Source organism: Pteropus medius, unplaced genomic scaffold, assembly GCF_902729225.1.
Source record: "Pteropus medius unplaced genomic scaffold, Ma_sr-lr_union100, whole genome shotgun sequence".
In the NCBI taxonomy this organism is placed as follows: Eukaryota; Metazoa; Chordata; class Mammalia; order Chiroptera; family Pteropodidae; genus Pteropus; species Pteropus medius.
Window position 1 is genome coordinate 70,008 of NW_024352786.1, and position 22,250 is coordinate 92,257.

The 22,250-nt window shown below is 33.8% G+C and overlaps 1 protein-coding gene across 1 annotated transcript in view; it reads left to right on the forward strand.

Annotated features, from left to right (window-relative positions):
* Positions 1–772: 772 nt before the first annotated feature.
* MTTP (microsomal triglyceride transfer protein) overlaps positions 773–22,250 on the forward strand; it is a 44,150-nt gene continuing 22,672 nt past the window's right edge. The window contains exons 1-8 of the mRNA XM_039848708.1: positions 773–935; positions 6,244–6,431; positions 7,724–7,867; positions 13,554–13,661; positions 14,859–14,975; positions 15,297–15,436; positions 17,109–17,259; positions 19,641–19,798. Coding sequence (XP_039704642.1) covers positions 875–935; positions 6,244–6,431; positions 7,724–7,867; positions 13,554–13,661; positions 14,859–14,975; positions 15,297–15,436; positions 17,109–17,259; positions 19,641–19,798 — 1,067 coding nt within the window. The 5' untranslated portion in view covers positions 773–874. The remainder of the gene's footprint in view (positions 936–6,243; positions 6,432–7,723; positions 7,868–13,553; positions 13,662–14,858; positions 14,976–15,296; positions 15,437–17,108; positions 17,260–19,640; positions 19,799–22,250) is intronic.

Genomic DNA, 22,250 nt, shown 5'->3' on the forward strand with positions numbered 1-22,250 from the left:
AAAAAGCCTGGAATTCCACCTTTGAATCTCTTCCTAGAAATGGGATTCAGAAAACACAGGGCACTCCATCCAGCCAGTTTGGGGAGTCTGACAAGTGTTTCTTGTCATTGACATAGCTAGACGTCTACTACGAGGTATATATATATATATATATATATATATATATATATATACACTCAATTGGCCTGCTAGCAGGTTAATAATAGACAGCGCTGATTTGCTACAAACTCACATAGTCTCACACATAAGGAGAATCATCTAGGTTTCAGAAATGAAAGTTCTATTCTAACATTAATTTGAACTGATTGGTGATGATACAACTTAAAATTTTTAAATTTAAGCCTGAAATTCACAGTGACTTTTTCTAATAGCATATACATAGTAAAAAAAAAATTTGAGGATGAGCGTTTAAGATATAGTGAAATTTAATTAATTTTAGCTGAGTTTGAGAATCCTCACCACCTCCCACATAAAGTGATAAAATATGAAGACAGGCATTTAATATCACAGACATGATTATTATTATTGAGCAAAAAACCATCACCACCAGTTTTCCTCAAATGTTCCTCAGTACTTCTGAATTTACAAGAAGGTAGATTGGTTTAGTTTTCCTCTCAAAGGTGAAAATTTTCTTGATTGAGTAAAAAAAAAAGTTAAAGACTGAAAATTACAGCCCACCTATGTTTAATCATTAATAAAGATCTCTTTGGTGAACTTAGTCCTGATTTTGGAGTTTGGAATCTGACCTTTCCTCAAAGATAAACATTACTGTAGCAGGTTCTAAGAAGGGTTATTCCCTCACTGCCATAAGAAGAGTCCACTTCTCAGTGACTCCTTGCTAGGAACTGGATGCGTTAGAGGGTGGTTAGTCAATATGATTCTTCTTGCTGTGCTTTTTCTCTGCTTTATTTCCTCATATTCAGCTTCTGTTAAAGGTAAGTTTGTATTGCCTTTTGCTAAACTTTAATTTTAATTGCTGTGGGAAAATTGCGTGTGTCTCTAGTGAAAAAGTTTCCAACTAAACCATCGTCAAAACCGTGTATATGAAGTGTTTGTGAAGGCATGACTTCACAAACGTTCCTTTTAGTTACAGTCCCTCAGACTAGTGTGCTTCCTGCTTCATTTTCTCATTCATGGTCTATTTTTCAAAGGGAGAAAAAAGATGCCGGTTATTGTTACCTGCTGCTATTGGTCACTCACTGAATGCAGCTCCTTCATTTGAATTGTAAAACAGGATAAAAAAAACAGCTCTTAAATTTCCTTCTAGTTGCTTAGCAATGTGACATCAAGAAGATTTAGACCCAATGAAAAAAGCATTTGATTTGCTAAAGAATTATGAATGAAATGGTAAAGCATGTATTTAATTCCATTACTATTTAAAAGTGATGGAATCATCACAGTTGGTGAATTACAGAAAATAAAACTATAGGTTTAAGAAAGAAGATTTATTATCTTTGGAAAAATAGTGTTGCTAGCTAAATGTTTCACCAGTAAAATTATCGCTTTTTAGAGTTTCTTAAAAGAGTGCACTATGAAAGCCAATCGATCAAACAGATAACTTAGCATGATAAGGTCCAATTTTAATAATGGTGTACTCTAAGTAATCGATATAAAACAATTCATTTGTAAACTTCTAAAAGTCTTTTTGAATAACTGTGACTTTTGATCATAAAGTGAAGTTTTTCTCAAGATTTTTTGCATGGAAAATTTTCACATGAGGGAAAAAGACAATCTTGGTTATTGGAACAATAAATGGAGGTTTAAAATTGTATTATTTCACCTAAGTAAATGGCACTTTAGGTTCTCAAACTAAAGACAGTATTTTTTTTTTTAACCAGTTTCTAAATTGTTTAGTATTTAAAGATATAGTCCCTACTTGGATGAAAAAACATTTTAATGAGAACAAAGTAAAGGTTTATAAATTATAGCTGACTGAGAATTATTATATAGAAAGCTTACCGTTTTGTTATCTGTCAAATAAACTGTTGTATATTTGAAATATGAGTGATTTGTACACCATAATATCAAACCAATACTGTGATTATTTTGAGAAAAATATTTGAAATGTAGTAGTTAATGTAGGTTTCTCTTTTTTCCCACCCTACAAATGAGAAAATTGGATAACTTGATATTTTCAACTACATGCACTTAGAAAGATTTAAAGATACACACTTGCACTTGCACTCACACCAATGACATACAGGTTTAGAAGATGACAGATAGCTACAGTTTGTTGTGTACAAGCTCAGTGGTAAATCCAGATATTGAGAACCCGAAGCTTATGCAATTTAGGGGCCATCTTTGAGAAAAGATTACAAAATATCTTACTTTTGCGAATATCATTGAAAAAAAGATATGGCATATGCCCACATTGCTAGGGCCCCTTCTAAACCTTGAAATGAGCCTGGGCAAGTGAGGGCCCCAAAGCTTAAGTGTCATTAGCTTCACAGTACAAGCTGTTTATACCAAATGTCATAAATAAAAAGTATAGGACTTGACAACTCTCTCTCTACTTAGATGCGATAACCTTTTGTATTATAATACCATGATGTAATTATAGATTCCTTGCCCTCTGTAATAATCGACATTTAACAAACAAACTACTTGTAAAAAGTTTACTTCAAAATCAGGCCATTATAAATTAGGGGATCCCGTGTATCACCTCAAAACTCATCTAAAATTTAATTGTCAATGCAATTTCTTAGAAAATTTTTGTTTTGGATGGATTTTGAGTGCAGGTTGGACTATGAAAAGAATGGAGGAGATTAGGAATAGTACAGAAGAGGTTCTATTTAGAAGAGATATGAGTGCGAACATTCTAAAGACTCAAGTATTCCCTGCTTTTTCTGAATTGTATTTTATGATGATGGATCTATTCTCATGGCCTTTTTAGGGTTTTCTTTATAGTAATTTTATTTTTGATAATCCACACTTAAAATTTCCATTTAATTTGTCACCTCTAAACTTGAACTGTTTCTTCACTTCCACTCTTTCTCTCAGTCCCTGGCCCTGCCCATATTTTTCAGTTCATTCATATTAATCATCTTTTTTTTTTTTTACATCCCTTATCCTTTATCCTACTCTTTTACTTCCAGCCTTATTGTTTTTTGTTGGAATCCTAAATTTAATTACGTATTATTCTTATCATGGTTACATGTTTTTTCAAACTTCACTTTTAATTTATCTTTGTCTTCTTGCTTAAGCCAATTAACTGTGCTATTGTACTCATCTAAGTTTGATAAATTAGTATTTTAAGATGTTTCTTAAATGGTTGGAAACTAAGAGTTTGTTGCTTTTCAGTCACTTAAAAATTCTGGATGCACTTGAAAGGGCACATTGAAGAGATACTTACTCCTTTTTCGGTTAAAATTGATCTCTCCTGCTTTTCTCTAATATCTACTTCAAAAAATATCATTCTGCCTACTCTAAAGAGTAACACCCTGAGAAAGAAAGTCAACAATGTCAATAGAACATGCCCCCATTGTCCATTGTTGCCAGATCTCTCAACACATAAACAAAGAAATATTTATCAAACAGGAAAGGATAGCAGGGAAAACACTACAGCATAATCCACTTATTTGAACCACTTTAGGCTTTATCTCCTGTTGAAAGTAGTAACAAAAAGTTTTAGGAGAACAAGGCTCATTCTTTCTTGTACTCTATCACTTGCAAGTCAATTAAAAACTGATCTACTCTTTTCACATTCTTATGACTACTAGTAAAGTGAAAGTAAGAAAAAAATGATCAACATGATAGTTTGGAAAGCTCTGAAATTTGAGAGCCTACCTTCCTACAAACTTTTCATAGTTATTTTAATCAGAAGACACATTTGTGTAGTCCACAAAATTTGGACCTCAATAAATTTAAATGTCAGATTCTGCATTATATCTGCTATGTTGAGTTGAACACAAAGTCAGCTTTTATCACATAATGCTTACCTTTTAGAATTACTATGAGGATTAGTTAAGAGAAGATGTATTTCCTTTATGCCTTGCGTGGAATTTGATAGGTGTCATTAAAAAAAGGCCTCTCTAGCCAAAATATCTTTCCTGGCTAGAAGGCCAATTTTTGAACCTGTAGCAGTGTCCCCAGTTAAAATGTGGAAGAGATAGAGGTAGAGAAAGCTAGAGGGAGTCACAGACTTCATCTCCTTCAAGGTTTTTCCTGACTTTTTCTGCCTTCTATATCTCATATCTGAAGTTCTACCTGACTTTGTGCTCAGACATAGTCTGTTTTTTTCTGTGTCTATGCACTTGGATACCTACTCCCACACTTTGTCAGATTATGTAATTTCACTACACATCTCACTCAGAATCAAATTCTAAGTCTATACAAAGGTCCCTCCAAGTCTTCATGCCATTCATAAGAACCTATTTGACCTTATCTCCTTCTGCTGTGTCTTTCACTTAATTTCAGCCTCTTTGGCCTCCCTGCTGTTCCTCCATTACACCTTCATGAACTCTCCTCAGGGCCTTTGAATCTGTTATTTCCTCTGTGGAGAGGATGTAGGGATAGTAGTGTGGGAGGGAATGCTCTTCCCACAGATATAAATGTGGCTAGCCTAAAGCCTTTGTCCAGAATATTACCTTTTCACAAAGGTCTTTATCCCCAATCCCTTTTCTGTTTCATTTTTCTTCATATATTTATATAATTTATAAGTATATATAAGCTTATTGCCCATCTCCTCCTCATTCAAATATAAACTCCACAAAGGTAGACATTTTGTCTGCTCATTAACTGGTATAGCCCCTGACCTAGAAAGGTGCCAACCACCTAGTGGGTGCTCAATACATCTCTATTGAATGAATGGATGAGTGAATGAATGAATGAATGAATGAATGTATTCCCTGCTCACGTCTTAGGAATGGAAACATGTTCAACCTAAAGATTTAGATGTGTATAGTATAGGTTAGAGCATGATCTCTAGAGCTTGACAGCCTGGGTTCACATTCTGATTCCACTACTATCTGAATGATCTTAGATAAAATGTATAATTTCCGTGTCTCTCGATTTCCTTATCTATGAAATGAGATTAATAATGGTACCCATCCCTTTAGGTTTTGGGGAGGATTAAATAAGGAAATGCACATAAAGCACTTAGTTTACTAGAGACACTGTGTTATGACCATTTTTCCTCAGGGCAGTAGGTGCCATAGTAGGTGGTAATGGAGACAATAGATGGTAAAGATTTTTCAAAGTTTTTCTTAATTTTTTGTCTTTGCAAAGTGATTTTACTCCCTTTCTCAGCTTCCTCACTTCTAGCTCAGTCATCTCAACCTCTTTTCCTGTCCTTCTGCTCATACGCATATTTCCTGAAGGGGGAAAAATGTTATAGTTCTCTGTTATAGTTAACTAGGCAATGCAATCTCATTAGCACTAAGGAAAAATGTATACTGAAAACTTTTTTTTACTACTTCCTGAGGGCTATAGGTAGAAAATATATTTTAAAAAGTTTGTATGACCATGAACTTCAAGTCATCTCTAGGAAATTCTTTGAATTAAGTCAAATTGAATTGAAAAGTGTGTGAACTATTCCATATATAATTTTTTTGGCTCACAATACTGACTTTTATACTATTTTAGCCTTTGCTAAAATTTTATGTAATGAAACATTTTATTTAGAAACAGCTGATTTAAATTTACATATGTATGGCCTTGAAATGTACTTTTGTACTAAAACTTTACTAATTAAATTAACAGAGTAAGTTACATTGGAGGGATATTTTTGAAATATTCAAAATATATGATTTAAGGAACTGCCTTTTAATTCCTAAAATTACTTTGGAATGATCCATTGCATTTAAATGATATGTTAATTACAAATGATTTTTATTAATTTTACAAAGCAATTCTAGGCTGAACCTCTTCTCAAAATCATATTCATTATACCATAATAAAGCTGGGGTAGGGGGAAGAAATAATATACTTAAAGGCAATAAAATGTTTCTTTAAAGAATATTTTGTAGTTCAACCAGAACACTATTTAGATAATCTGATTATTGATTAGGGATACAAACTAATGTTTCCAGAATAGAAGCTTATTTGTTTGTTTTTGTTGTTGCTCAAGCCAATTATTTTAGCACTTGGAGAAGTAGAACCATATTTTATTTAGCAAATATTTATTCAGCTCCCACTGGGCATCATTGAGCTGGATGAGGAATGCATTGATGGCAAGATAGCATAGTCCCTGGCCTTTTGTATGCCTTACAACTAAGACTTCACTTGTGTCATATTTTTATGTAGGTCACACAACTGGTCTCTCATTAAATAATGACCGACTGTACAAACTCACATACTCCACTGAAGTTTTTCTTAATCGGGGCAAAGAAAAACTTCAAGACAGTGTGGGTTACCGAATTTCATCCAATGTGGACGTCGTCCTACTGTGGAGAAATCCTGATGGTGATGATGACCAACTGATCCAAATCACGGTGGGCATTTTCTAACCAGAAATGCAAACATTAGATGTCAGCAAAGTCTCTGAGAAGTATACCATTCAACAGCACTCGTTTTGTATTCTTGGTTATATGTTCATTTAGTTTGTTATCTATCACAAAAATAAGTAGATCTATAGTCTTGAAGTTTTTGCTAAAGTGATCTGATCTTTCCAAATTGTTGAAACAGGCAAAAGAAGGCATATCCTGGTAAGTAACTGGAATATGATGTCCAGTTCTATATGTCATATTAATAGGCACATTTGCTAGAATCTCTTTGAAATGTTCTGGGTGTGAGGAGCCTAGAATCCATGTCATGTGAAAAATGATTGAGGCCACTCTAGCTGAAAGAAGATATAAATTGAGACCTCCCAATTTTCTTGAGTTCCTTAAAATAAAAGGTGAAATTGCCAGTGAAGGAGTAAACTTTTTCTGTATTCTTCCTCAGGAAAGAACCAGGTATTCCTCTACATGGCAATATTTGGTCAGTAATGATGCTTTAGATTTATGGATTGAGAAAGAAAGTCAAATTGGATGGTTTTTGTGGCCTCTTCCAGGTTTACTTTATAGTGTTTCATGTTTGTTTTTGAAGGATCTAAAAGCAATAGATTTCTTTAGTAAAGTTTTTCTTCTTCTACATGTCAGTGTGAAACAGGTATACAGGACCAAAATTTGCTCCACTGTAACTGAGAAATAGTTGCGGTTATACTTTATAATGAGGTGTCATTGAAATACATTTATCAAGTGATCCTTGCTTTTTTGGATGTCTCTAACAGGTGTTGTGTTTTCCAAGTTGAATCAAAATTTTATTTTCCACCTCTCTGAGCCATTTATCAATAGAACAGTATTCTGCAAAAAACATTATGTATCTGCAAAAAACATTATGAATTCTGCAGTATTCTGCAAAAAACATTATGAATCAGACTGTTCATCTTTAATTTTATATATACAGATAAAGTACAATGAGGCAGGATTTCTTTCAAACAAATTGTATGGAAAGTGAATATTATCAGGCAGATAGCAACAGCTATTTTCTACTCACAATTATTATAAACCTGAAGTCACAGATTCCTTTATCAGTATTTCAGCCTAATTCAGAAACCTAATTGTTGAATACCTTTTCCATTCTTTTAAAGTTAATAGCTAGATCCCATGAATTATGAATTGAAAAAACAGCAGAAGAAATTATGGCTAACACTGTTTATTGCTTTACCATTTTTTTTTCTAAGAAACTCTGATGGAAACAGATATAGACAGTTTTTCTAATAGATTTCTTTCCTCAATTCCAGATAAAGGATGTAAATGTTGAAAATGTGAATCTGAAGAGAGGAGAGAAGAGCATTTTCAAAGGAAAAAATCCATCCAAAATTATAAGAAAAAAAAATTTACAGGCTTTACAAAGACCTGTACTCCTTCATCTAATCCATGGAAAGGTAAAAGTAACTTTTTTCTCCAACTTCATATTTTTCTTTTCTTCAGGAGCTCTTATTTTTAGGTGATCATGGTATCACTACTTTTTTGGTAAATGGAATTTTTTCAAGAACTAATAAACAGAGGTCGCAAATTAAATGTTTCAGAAGTGAATCAAGGCATTGAATTCACATATTTTCTAACTATTTATGTTCCTTATTTTAATGAAAATCTTTATAGTACTTGTTTATTGTTGAGAGGAATTATTAAAAGGTTTATTTTTTATTAAATTAGGAAGGGTTACAAAGATATTGTAATGTAAACGTTCATCACAGATGATTGGATAAATTCAGGAAAGTAGACGAATTATGAGAATGAAATTATCTAACGTAGATAAGTGATATTAACTTGTTATGAGAATATCAATATCTGGCTAAAGTACAAAATTGAAGCTTTTGAAAGGATATGGCATTTTTAAAGTAGAGTTGATTTTTTAAAAAAGCATTTAGATATTATTTTAAAACTATGACTTTGAAAAGCATTTTATATATTAAAGTAATGAATAAATACAGTAATATCCATTTGAGAATTTGCTCAGACATTCCTATAAGTGCATTTCTTATGGTTTGATTCTAGTCTATTAAAATAGTCTTAATGTGTTTGGAATTGAGAAGCAATTGTGATCAGTGAATTATTTGGCATTATATATGTGGATTTATTAAAATCCACATATTGATATGAATAAAAATGCATTAGTAAAGGTGAATTTTAGGAACTAAAATAGAAATTTTAGAAACTAAAGTAGAAAAACAGAAAGGGACCCTTATAGTTAAAATTCCACATGTCTCAAATTTCTCTAGATTCAAAATAAAAGTGAAAACAAATAGTTTAAAATATAAATTTCAGACATGTAACATATTTCTCATCATTATGCATGTTTTTATGTAAAGTACTAAAAGAAGGATTATTGCGTAGTCACCTCTCCTACAACCAAATATGAAATTACCATCTCGAGAATGCTCCTCTTCCTTCTCCACTTGTCAAAATACTTACCATACTTCAGGTGTTGCTCACAGGCCTTTTCGTCTATGAAGTTCACACATTTCTAGAAATAGCTAGCCCTCTTTATAACCCTCTTAGCATTTTGTAGCTCACTCATAGCCTTATCATTTTCCTTTTGGTCATTTGTGTTCGTTGTTAGGTTATTGGTTTCAGTAGAGAAAATTCCCATTCCTTTTCATAGTCCAGCCCTCCACTCACCATCATGCCCTTCTGCTCTCTTTGTCCCCAAAGCACCCAGAACTATATCTTGCACTGACTGATTTGGTGTTGGAAGCCTTTTCCAACATTCTCTCATATTCCTGTGGACTTATTTCTATCTAAACATTTATCACAGTGTATTATAATCTTCTCTTTATTTGTCTGCCATCCACATTCAGAGTAAGCTTCTAATGAGCATCAGTGGTGTCTTTATCTCTATACATTCAGTGCCTTGCTCACAGTGTGAGCACAATAAATGTTTATAAACTAAAGGAATGAACAAATAAGGTTATATGTTAAAATGAGTTAGACTTTGAGAAAGGCTTTGCTTATTGTTTGCTTAATAATAACTAAATGGACTGAGTACTCAATGCCTGCATTGACTGAAAGCATTACATGAATTATCTCTTTTATCTTCAGGATAGGCCTAGGAAGCAGGTGTCGCTTAATCATCCTCTTGTGATAGATGTTGAAACAAAAGTTAAGAGAAGTAAAGAAATTGCCTAGGGTCTTACAACTGGCAAGTGGTAGAATTGGGATTTAAAACAGAGTCTAAATTCAGGGTCTTTGCTGGAAACCATTGTTATACTGTCTTCTATCTGGAAAGCATTTGGAAAAATATCACTTCAGTTGACTTTCAGCATGCCTATTTCATTCTTCACCATATCCATGAACTCATTTGATTTTCATATGTCACAACTTTGTGAACAACACGACATATTGCTATTTTCTCTGGCTTTCCAACGTGGCAAAATACTTGAGCCCGTAAAATATTAATTGCATTTGTAGTTTTAATGACAACCAGTCATTTTACAGCCTCTTAGATATCAGTTGAGTACAAAGTCTGTTACACACAGACAACAAAAGATTCAGTGTCCTCACTGTTCAAAGGCTGGGATGGAGCTGCCACATCATTATTTCAGTGACTCCAACAATTCTAAAGGAGCTATGACTTGTGATGGTTTACTGTAGCCTCAGGTTAAAGTACATTGTGCTACCTTTCAATTACACGATAGAGTTCTTGGAAAAACATGACCCTGGAGACTAAAAAACTATGTGGACTTTTCAGCCACATCACTCTTAGAAAAGATCATTATTGAAACCCTCACTTCAGTTTATTATGAGAGAAATTATGAAAGGAAAGACTGAACTTCTGATTGACAATTTTCTTAAAGAGTATTTTCTACTCTAGGCTCAAACCGAGTTTTATTCCCTGAAATTTCTGTGATTTCAGGTATGCTCATCAGCATGTATTTTTTCTTTCCTAAGCCCCTTGTTTTAAGCCCCCATATTTACATTATAAAAGAGAGTCCATTAAAATACTTAGATACATCTTTTTTCCATGTTCACTCATCTCCCCCACATAAGTGTTTGGGCATGACTCTAATTTTGTCTACAAATCATAAATGAAGTTGGAAACATAACAGATTTCTGGTTAAGTTGATTAACACTGACAAGCAAAAGATGCTTCAAGTTACACCCTGGGACGCTTTCTTGGCCTGAAATGCTAATCCAGTTAACTGGATAATTACTAGATTTCCATTTTTGGCTTTCATTGTCAGTATTGATAAAATTAACCATGTGGCTGCTGAGTTGGCCCTTTGTTTTGTGTTGTTTCTAGGCATTGATTTGCTCTGTCAGTCTGGCAGTATGGTTTCTGTACACACACTGAACCTTCAAAAGAAATGTGACACCTTAAAAATCTAATTCTTCATATATTTCTTTACTTGTCTGTTTTTTAATGCGCTGTTTCCCAGCTATGCTCTGACTTAAATACATACCAAAAACATATTGAAAAGGTATAACTCTAGCTAAGTAAATGAAATAAAATGACTAATCTCCGTTTGCTGGAATCCGTTTTGTTCATTTTTGCAGTTTGGCCAGTTAATGGAATTTTGCTTTCTGTTAATCTTAAAGAATGTATAAATTAAGGGAATCTATAGCAGCATTTTTTCCCTAAGGAAAAAATATGAATAATCCTTACCGGTTCCAAGGGGAAACTGACCTTCCAAATTTGGCCAGAAGAGGCCCTTCGTCTCCTTTCCACAATCTACCCATCTCTCTCTGTTTGTTTCCTCAGGTTAAAGGCTTAGTTTGTAACTAGGTTGTGCCACTGCTGCTCTCCAGAAGCTCTAGGGACTGTGAATTTAGTTAAGAGTTTTGTGCTCTCAGATGTTCAGAGCTCATTTTGAACTGAAAGAAGAAATCAGTTTTATGGCTTGAATGTAATAAAACTTACTCAGTTCCTGTTGTGAAATAATAAATTTAAGATTACTATTGTGACAGCCATATAGATGGAACCACAAAGTTCTGACTTAATTATTATTTTTTTAATTACCGAAAGTCTGCTCAATTCTAACAGCTTTGGCAGTTAGCTAATCTGGATACCAGTGCTGTATTCACTTTCGATCTCAGTGGTCTGCACTAAGGGGACAGAATTTAGGCCCCAAAGGCAGCAGTCATACAAAGGAAAAAGAGACTTGTCCAGTTTTCTGGTTCCGGGGAAATAATAAAAACTAATAGAAAGAATGAAAAAGAAATTCTCTGTATGTCTCACAGTTTACGTTGTTTAGCCTGCCAGGAAAAAAAAAAAAATCCCCAACCCCATTTTCTTACAGACCTAACTGTAAAGACCAAAACTTGATCTATGGAAGTGGACCAGAAAAAAATAGATGAGCACTTAGCCTTATGCATAGTCCAAAGATCAAATCTGAGAACTGGGTACTTGAAATTTTAGGTAAAACTTTATAAATAGTTCAGGCACATTTTGTAGCCTAGAAGGAAAGTGAGAATACCGAAGATAGTACAAGTAGTTTTCTCATTTAATGGTTCCCCTTGCTTTTTTAAGTATTTAAGACTCAGGCCAAAATAGTCACGGACCAGAGGCATGTAAGCATCACCACCAAGTGAGGCCTTCTGAATGTATCTGGGCTCAAGTCATCTAGTTATGAATTTCAGATAGTCATGATATCTTGAGATATCATACTCCCAAATATTCGAAAAGGAAGATACACTGTAATGCCTAAAAAGTAAGAAGACCCAGTTTACAAAATAGAACATCAGAAACTCAGCCTCGGATCTGAGAAATTTCCAGTGATTTGTTTGAGAATATGATACCACGAATTTTCAGACGCTGAGGTCACTATTTCAGTTCCCTCTTAACCTGGACAAACACAATTCCAACATTTATAGGTTTGTCCAATGTAATGACTGAAATTGATTGCAGGCCGGATAAAGTACCTAGTAAATCTGTCACTAGGCAGAGTATGTGTAGAAAATAAAAATAGGGATTTGAGGCACTCGTTTGGATAATTCAGGAAAAACATCTTTTTCTGAGGTACAAAATTTCATCTAGGCTGAATCATTCAGATTGATATTAATTGAATTCATTGCATAATTAATAAAATTTCTGTTTTACTTGAGAAGTCATGGTTGGCTTTAAAGAAAAATAGAAAGGCATTCAGGATATTTCTGGTAGACGTGCTCAGCTATAATTACCATAGATCTTGGGAAGTTGTACAGGGAAGCTCTGTCTGTCCGTCCCCTATTTCTAAGTCATGTGTTGTGTTTGAAGTTAATACAGGGCGAAAACGATAGACTGCTTTTCAGAAAATGCTCCCTGTATTTTTGTCCTTGTTTCTTAAATATGAGCTAAATTATCAGAATGGTATGAGACATTGTTATCACTACCGTACCTATAATATCAAGGATGAAATGAAACTAACATAAGCCATTTACTATTGCAGTCTAATTGCAGTCACTTTCCTCATTCCAGCCTCTTTTTCCTGCCTTCTAAAGGGAAGCTCAGAGTAGTGCCTGGAGCAGGCTATGCAATGGTAGCAGTCTCAACCTAAAACCTTCCAATCTTCTACATCTTTGTCTACTGAACACCAGCATGAACGCTCTGAGGGCCATAGAAAGTCCCTCCTGTGGAATTTTGTCCGTAGGAGTTACAGCCATGTTTGGGCCCTTATCATAGCCCTTGGTGGCTGTGCTATCTCAGTAGTCTCAAGAGTGTTGAGCCTTTCTCTTCCAAAAACTTATTTCTTTGCTGTTATTTTTAAATTTGGTTAGTTTTTATTTCAAGCAGTTATAGGTAGAGAAACATGTTGACATATTCAAAGAGAATGTTCCTGATTTTTCTTCTCTTCCTTGAGTAATCCTTGCTTTCACAGAAATCCCAGCCTGTTTCTTTTCTTCTTTATATTATGCCCATCATGTTCAGAGCCTTCATTATCAGTCTCCTGAAATATCATATTCTGATGGTCTAGTTTCTTAGAAATTTAGATAGCTTCTTATCACAACAAAAGGTATCCCAGCTTTGAAATAATAGATTTCTTTCTCCCAAAATTCATAGGGGCAATAATCTGATCTTTCCTGCCACTTATTCGACCAAATATGATGTGATCTATTTTTGCTCCATTTATGTCTGTTCTTTTTTCCCCCTAGGTCAAAAACTTCTACTCATATGAAAATGAGCCAGCGGCCATAGAAAATCTTAAGAGAGGCCTCGCCAGCCTATTTCAGATGCAGTTAAGCTCTGGAACCACCAATGAGGTACTTAGTAATATTATTAAAAATCCAAAGTCTTATTTGTCAATAGAGTTGTCAAAATTATTTGTATAGATTTCTATTTGTAGAAATTCAGTTAAAAAGTTACTACTACAGTAATGCTCAGAAAAGGTGGGTGGAGTAGTAAAATCTCATTTACATATGAAAATACTATTTATACCAATGCGTACTCAAATACTGGGTAAAGAGAATTTGACTTAGCTTTACTAAGGAGACCTATTGATAGAGATGCAGAAAATCTTGGGGAGTGTTCCAGTGGCTTCACTGTGTATGACTAGCCCAATGGAGTGCTTATTAAAAATATAGATTCTCAGGATTCACTGCAAAGATTCTGATTCAATATACTAGGGAGGACCTAATCATCTCTATTTTAACAGTTCTCTCAGATAATTTGAATGAGTTTTCAGTTTAGGGACCCATTGGTCAACACCAACCCCTTTTCTTTTTACAGACAAAGAAACTGGGGTTAAATTAGGGAAGTTCAGTGGCTCCCTCAGTACTACACCTGGAATCAAAGGCAGAGCTGAGTCTAAGTTTCTTAGTCTGAATTTAGATAGCCCAGGAGTGAGTGAGAAAATCTGATACAAGGGCTGGGCCAAGGGAATGTTAGTTAGCTTGCTAGAGTGGAGGCTGGGTGTGGTGCTGGCAGAGGCCCATAGAAAGGCTGAGGTAGCTAAACAGAGTCCATATTGGGGTACACTTGCTTACACTCAATTTGTTGATGTGACATAATGAGTTGAATTAATCCAACAGCTTTTTAAAGATTTATAATCATACTCAGCTAGTCAAAGTGCATGAGCGTGCACATACATACACACAGCCTAGATATAGCATTAAAAGTCAACTCCTTTTGCCACATAATTACCCATTTACCAGAAGTTTTGATTATGACCAGGCCATTGGTTCGATTATTCTTATTAGACATTAGAAAGAAGTAGGAAATCTTTTATTATTCCTTGGGCAATAAGAAGGCACTGGTAAGACTCAACCAAAGAGGATGGAAAAGAATCCACATGCTGCAGGCATCAATGAGTTAATCCTGTCTTCCTATTTTGTCAGCCTGGACAAAAAGAAGGCCTCCCATGATATATTAAGAGCCTCAATTTTTAAGCCATTTTCCACTGGAATTCTAGTGGTCCATGTGAGAATCCCCAAAATTATATTTTTTACTTTTATTTTTAGGTAGATATCTCCGGGGATTGTAAAGTGACCTACCAGGCTCATCAAGACAAAGTGACCAAAATTAAGGCCTTGGATTCATGCAAAATAGTAAGGTCTGGATTTACAACACCAAATCAGGTATGATTCATATCATTTTCTTTGAAGCATCCAAATAATTATTTTGTAGAGATTAGTTTAAATAATAGAAGAATAAGGTAAAGATATTTTTGAGAAACATTTATAATTTGTAGTTTAGGGTATAGTTTCACATCATATCAAATGATTAGATTTATTTTAATGTGCTATAGGGTTAAATGATGGGGGATGGTGTAAAGGGGAAGCTCCTTTGAAGATTAAAAGATAGTTTGATATTTGACTTAATTCAAAGATAGAAAGCTGATCGCATGTTACAACTACACATATTTATTTATTTATTTATTTATTTATTTATTTATTTAGGTCTTTGGTGTCACTTTGAAAGCCACCTCTGTCACTACCTATAAAATAGAAGACAGCTTTGTTATAGCTGTGCTCTCAGAAGAGACACATGCTTTTGGGGTGAATTTTCTACGAAACATTGCAGGCAAAATAGTATCAAAGTAAGACAATGCTGAAATTTTAATTTTTTTTATTCCTACATATTATATTTGATTTTTAAATATATATAGTTCTTCCTCATTTGACTGTGAGCTGCTTGAAAACAGTGACGATATCTTGTTCATCTTTTATTTTTCATATTATATACAATAATAGTGGCATATATTAAATACTTAGTGTTTTTTAATCAAATTTCATTAAAAATTGTTATTGAATAGAATTTAAATTTTAAAAAGACGATCAATTTGATTCATTTTGGTTTATTTTCTAATTTTTCTGTCAAACGTTTTCAATATTATGGTTAAAAGTTGTGGCATTTTCATGTTCTCTTCATGAGACTTTTTTGCTTTTGTTTTTGTTGTTAAGAAACACATACAAATTTTCACAGTAAATGCTTTGACAGATTTTTTATATGATTATAGTGCTTACATATTTGAGCTTGATATTTCAATTTGAAAAAGTTCTCTGATCAGAATAGTTCTCACAGGCTTAATAACTGGAATTTCAAATCTAATAATATGTGTTATTTTCAGATTTTAATTTAGAAGAACATCTTCTAGCATTAAATGTTTTATATCTTATGCCATTGTTTTGCAAACGTTTCCCCTGAAGTAATCATTATGTCGGAGGTGAAATGATGCAAAATCTCGGGAGAAGTGCCTCAAACCATAAATTCTTGAAATTTTATCGAAGTCTCATCTGGAGTAGAATTTCGTATTGTACTATTTTTTTCATATATTTTATATAAATTAATATTTTTAATTATTTATCAAGTTTATTAGGTTTCCGTTGCTCTTTAACAAACCATTCTAAATTTAGTGGTGTAAATAGCATTCCTTTCATAATTCTGGGGCTTGCCTTGGCCCACTAGGCATGCCTTGCTTGATGTCTATTATGCAGTTGCAGATAGTCACTGACCAGAGCTGATTCAAAGGTTCCGCCCTCACTTCTCTGGTGTCTGAGTTGAGAAGACGCCAACTACTGAGGCTCTTCATGTCTCTCTCTTTATCCCCATATGGCCTCTCAACATGGCAGCTTTAGGTAGCCAGACTTCTAACATGGCTATTCAAGTCTCCAAAGGTACACGTGCTTGAAAACACATGTACCCTTTCTTTTATGACTTAGCCTTAGAGGTCACATAGTGTCACTTCTGCCATTCGTTAGTCAGGACAGTCACAGAGTCCTGCCTGGGCTTAAGGAAAGGAATGTAGACTCTACTTGCTGGCGGGAGAGAGGCAAGTTTCTGAAAGAGCATATTAGACAAAAATATCATTGAGGCCATTTTTGGAAAATAAGATTTCCTAATTGTCTTAGCGAGTGACATGTGGTTGTATTAGAGATATCATTTTCAGAAAGCTGGGCTAAATTTAAAAAAGATGACATTACATACCTTGTTCAGCATCCAGCCAAATTTTCTTTTCTGTACTCTCTCATCATTATATTTTGAAAATCTAGACTCAAATTTTCAATCTTTAAATAAAATTGTTGCTTCAGAAAGATATCATAAATTACCTTGAGGTTTCCATTACTGCTGGAGATATAGCTTGAAACACATACAAAGACTAACACAACTTGAGTAAATTATTATCTTGTTTGCCAAAGAAATGGCAATTAGTAACTCTTTCACTCAACAGAATGCTGCTAATGTGATATTTCTCTTCCTTGGTTATACAGACAGAAATTAGAGCTGAAGACAACTGAAGCAGGCCCAAGACTGATGTCTGGAAAGCAAGTTGCAGCCATAATTAAAGCAGTTGATTCAAAGTACAAAGCTCTTTCCATCGTGGGGCAGGTCTTCCAGAGCGAGTGTAAAGGATGCCCTTCTGTATGTGTGAACAACTGCGTTGTGTGGCCAAATATGGGAATAATCGTGGCTTAAAATTCTGCTCTTTCTCTCTCCAAAGGAAGATTCGGTTAATTCTGTGAAGAAAGTTTTTAAAGAACTATTAGCCATCACCGAGTTAGGACAGTAGCCTAAAATATACACTCGAGAGGATGCATGACACGATAATGAACAAATAATTACCATCTATTCATCTCAGACCAAAAATGTTGTGACTTAAGGACAGCTTCTTAAAAGTAGTAGCTAGAATGCAGGGAGACAATGGCCTAATGAAATGAGCAGGAAATATACTATCAAGAGTATGGGCAGAGGTCTAAATCCTGAAAGTTCTGCCACTTAATAGCAATATGTCCTCTGGTGAAATGTATCATTGAGCTCAGTGTTCTGAGTATTGCTGTGAGGACTCAAAAAGGATACCAAGCTCTCTGCCTAAAGTAGGGAACACTTCCTTACCACATCCCAATCTTTCCTACAATTGTAGCCAGAAATGAGATAGCATGTCCCCTAAAGCAAAGGGTAGATCATCTTATAACATTTTTAATCCAACAAAGAGAAATTTCACTTTTGGCCTGAATCCGTTTTGATGTGTGACCACAGAAATGACTTCAGGGTCCAGCATTTACTAATAATTAACCCCTGTCAGGAGTGCAGACCCTTGGCTTCATGCTCAGTTTGTAACTACCAAGAAGGTGCTCTTCCCTTGGGTATTATTAGTGTTCAGAAAAGTGGAATCATTGAGAATGCAATAATTTGCTTAAAGTACAAGGCACTAATTCCATACTAGTTTCTCAAATATACTAAAACTGAATTAAGGGAAAACCAAAATGAAACATAAAATTATCACTCTCAAATTTTGTTTTTCCTTTTATTATTTATTTTTTTTCTATATATTATTTAATGTTCCAGTTAATTTTCTAATGTCATATGACATGGAAATTATTTAGGAAAATGACTAACGAAACCAATCATCTTTTCTTATATTGCGAACTATAATTCCTCTCCCCAGTTTTCAAATATTATGAACCATCTAAGATTTTGATAACTATTTCTTCATTATTGTAGGAAGGGTTTATGTCTTTGAAGAATTTGCTTTTCCAACTTCGGTGTAATATCATCATTACGAAGCTTTAAAGAAAAAAAAAAATCTGACTTTACATTGATGTGCTCTCTCAGAAATGACCCAGTAATTCTTTAGCTAAGTACAGTTGGAATTTTTCTTTGCAATATCCTCTTAAGATTAGATAACCAACAGGGATTTGAAAAAGAACAAGATATGTCTATTGCTTATTAGAAAGAATGAATAATTTAAAACCTGGTAGCATGCTGATTATCCCATAGTCAAAGAGTTGGAGGTCAATAACGGGATTTAATAAATTCTTTACAACCAGGGGAAAAGTGGCAAACTATGAAAAATAAGTTTTTTAACTTATTTCAAAACCAAATGGTGTCATTAATTAAAACTATTTACCATTTTTAAAACTATAGTAGCAAAACAATAGTGCATGTGAAAATTACCTTTATCTAAATACTGTTCTACTTAATATAGATATATATATATCTATATTATGAAAAGGTAATTTTCACATGCACTATTGTGCTTAAAGGTAATTTTCACATGCACTATTGTGCTTAAAGGTAATTTTCACATGCACTATTGCACTTAATATAGATATATATATATCTGTATTAAGTAGAATAGTCTTTAGATAAAGGTAATTTTCACATGCACTATTGTTATATATATATAGTTATATCTATCTATCTATATATATATCTATATTAAGTAGAATAGTATTTAGATAAAGGTAATTTATCTAAATACAGTTCAGACCTTGGCAATAGTAAAACATGGTATTTCATACAAACAATAAAATAGAGAGATAGATTAGGGAGGTCAAATTATTACGAAAGTTGATTTTTAGTGAGGTCCCAGTACATATGAAACCTACCACAATTCTTCAGCAGTTCTAATTTTATTCCCTCCAAAATATCCTGCTGTTAATGAAAATCCTGCATAATTTCACTATGGTAGTCAAAGCTTGGCCTCAGATATAATTTCCTTGGTGTAACCATAAAATAACCTATACGCCTAGAAGCCCAAGGTCTTTTGAGCTAAATACTAATAGACAAAATGGTCCTACTACAGAAGAGTCATACACAAGGTCAGCAGGCTCCTGTTTTTGCCTCTGAGAGGCACAGGAGTGTGATATGGGCAGGTGGTGATCAAGTATATTGAGGTAAGGCACCAAAAGTTTCTTTTGCCTGTCAGATACAAGGAAAAAATTATTTCTGGAGAGAGCATTCCTTGTAATTGTGGATGTTCAGCATTATAAATGGGGTATGAGCCTGCAGCTGTTTTGCAGCTCTCGGAGCACTGGCAGTCCATCAGAAAACACCTGCTGCCTGACAACCTCTCCAAGGCTGAGTCCACCAGGAGCTTCCTGGTCTTTATTCACCACCTCAGGACTGCGGAGAAAGAAGAGATCCTCCAAATCTTAAAGGCTGAAAACAAGGAAATTCTGTAAGTGCCTTGAACATTCTGTGAGGTTGTCTATAGGAAAGCATTTTGGTTATTTTTTTCGAGCAAGAAAGACCTACCTTTTTTTTTTTTTTTCAACTGCTCCTCCTCCAAATCAATTATTTTGTTGTCTCGCATTTTTATTGAACAGTTATACTGCAATGCAGTAATTTAATGATGACTTGGCCAGAAATGCAATAAAAAGTTTTCAGCAGTGTCTCAGAATGAACATTTTTTGAGCATTTATGAGTTTAAATAGGGTCTAGATTGGTGTACAGACAGAGGAGGGCAGGGCTTTATTATAATACAATGATACATGTGATGTCTCACTGTTTTAGAAAATGTATTCCAAGAGCTATTAATTTATACTTGAAAAGATTTCAGAGGTGATTATAAAAACAAAAAAAGTGTATGATTTTTTTTTCAATTGAAAAATGAGCTTCTATTAAAGATCCAGTGATCCTCCCCATCAAAGCCTTGTTTTACATAGAAAAGTGAGAACTGAGATAAATAGCCAAAAGAATCTAGAGAAAAGAAATATGTACACCATTTGGATATTTGATGAAAGAGTGATTTATTTTGCATGCATAATTAATAGAGTTGACTTAATTCTCAAATTTACTTTGTAAATACAAGCGTTTTTGGTCTGTAATACAGAAATTTATCTATAAATACAAATTCAGCTATATGATACTAATTATTCTAATTGATGAGGTAGAACATGACTCAATTAATTTGACATTGAAAACTAGCCATTAACATAATCAAAAGTGGAAATTGGCCACACACACACACACACATACACAGAGCAGCTGTAGTTACTGATTTCAAAGTACTCAGTTACCCAAAGAGAAGAGAATTCAGCACTTTTCTTCTGAGAAGTCTGTTTATTTTTGATTGTATATGTTATTTACATGCCTTGAGGACATTAAAAAATTGAAAAAAATTTAAAAATGACTAAAAATAACTATTTAAACATGAAGTTAAAAGATATACAAAATCATAAATTTTCAGACTCCATTTTAATTATAGAACTTTAAAATATATCCATTGGTAGGGTGACTTGTCTTTATATCAAAGATGAAAATACTAACAAGAAAAATGCAAAAACTAGCTATAATTTAGAATAGGGATTACACTAACCTTATTTGTATCCTAAAAATCTTAAGGTAGCAATAGTTTGGATGACTTCATTATTTATTTTCTAAGTCAGATTATTTACACAATATTGTACCATATCATATATAACATATATATAGCACAGTGTAGAAGAAAAGATATGAGGATGAACTGAAATCAAAAGACCTAGTTTTAAATTCTGACCCATCAGTGTATATAGCCTTCAAGCAAGTCATTTACATTTGGCCTCTCTGAGCCTCACTTTCAACATCTGTAAAATACAGAGAATAATTCCTTTTATTTATTGTACGAAAGGCAGGGTAGTAGAATGTAACATTTCCCAGAATGTTTGTGGTGTGTATGCTGTAATTTGTAGAATATTAACAATTATGGCAAGAGGAAACTGAGCAACTGAGTTTGCAAAACACTGGATAAAACCAAGCCAAATAGTTCTCTCCGCAGCTGAAATTTTTAACATCTTTAATATGATAATTCGTGTATAAATTTCCTTAAGCATTTTCTAAACTTACATGACCTTAAAATTACCTTTTCTTAAAGCATTTTGTAGGACTAGTGTTGTATGGAAAACACTTTGGGAAATATTGATGTAATTGAAAGACCGTAGACTCCAGAGTCAGAAAAACCTGAGTTCCAATCCTAGCTATACTCTTATCAGCTATGGGACCTTGAACAAATGATGACTCGATATCTTTGAGTCTGTTTCCTCATATGTAAGGGGGGATATTAGTATTTAGCTGACAAAGATGTTTAGTGAGGTGATCATATTAATAATGGCATATATTTATATAGCATTTATAATGTGCCAAACACTATTCTCAGTGTTTTACATACATTATGTAATTTAATCCTCTCACTAAGTCTAAAGTAACTACTATTTTTAGCCCCATGTTACAGATGAAGAAATTAAAGCAAAGAGAGTTTGCAAACCTAAAATTTCTAGCGCAGAGCTTCTATAATAGACACTTAAATATCTCTCAGCTTCTGCTTCATTCACGGGGTTTTTGTTAGGATCAAAATTACATAGTATAAGTATATCTTTTTTAAGTATAAAGCAGTAAATACATGTATGGTGTGTTTATGTGGATGTGGAATAAAATATTTACATACATAATATGTTCATTAGTATGAAAATTAGTTTCAGAAGTTTTAGCATCCCAGACTCAACCAATCAAAGATTCTTGATGAGTAGAATATGTAACTAGAACTTTCCTGTAGGAGTTCTGCTCTGCTCACACGTAATCGTGTGGTTGAACATTTTTTTTTTTTTTAAAAGAACAAAAACTCTCCCTTGGATATAAATTAATGTTAAGAGAAT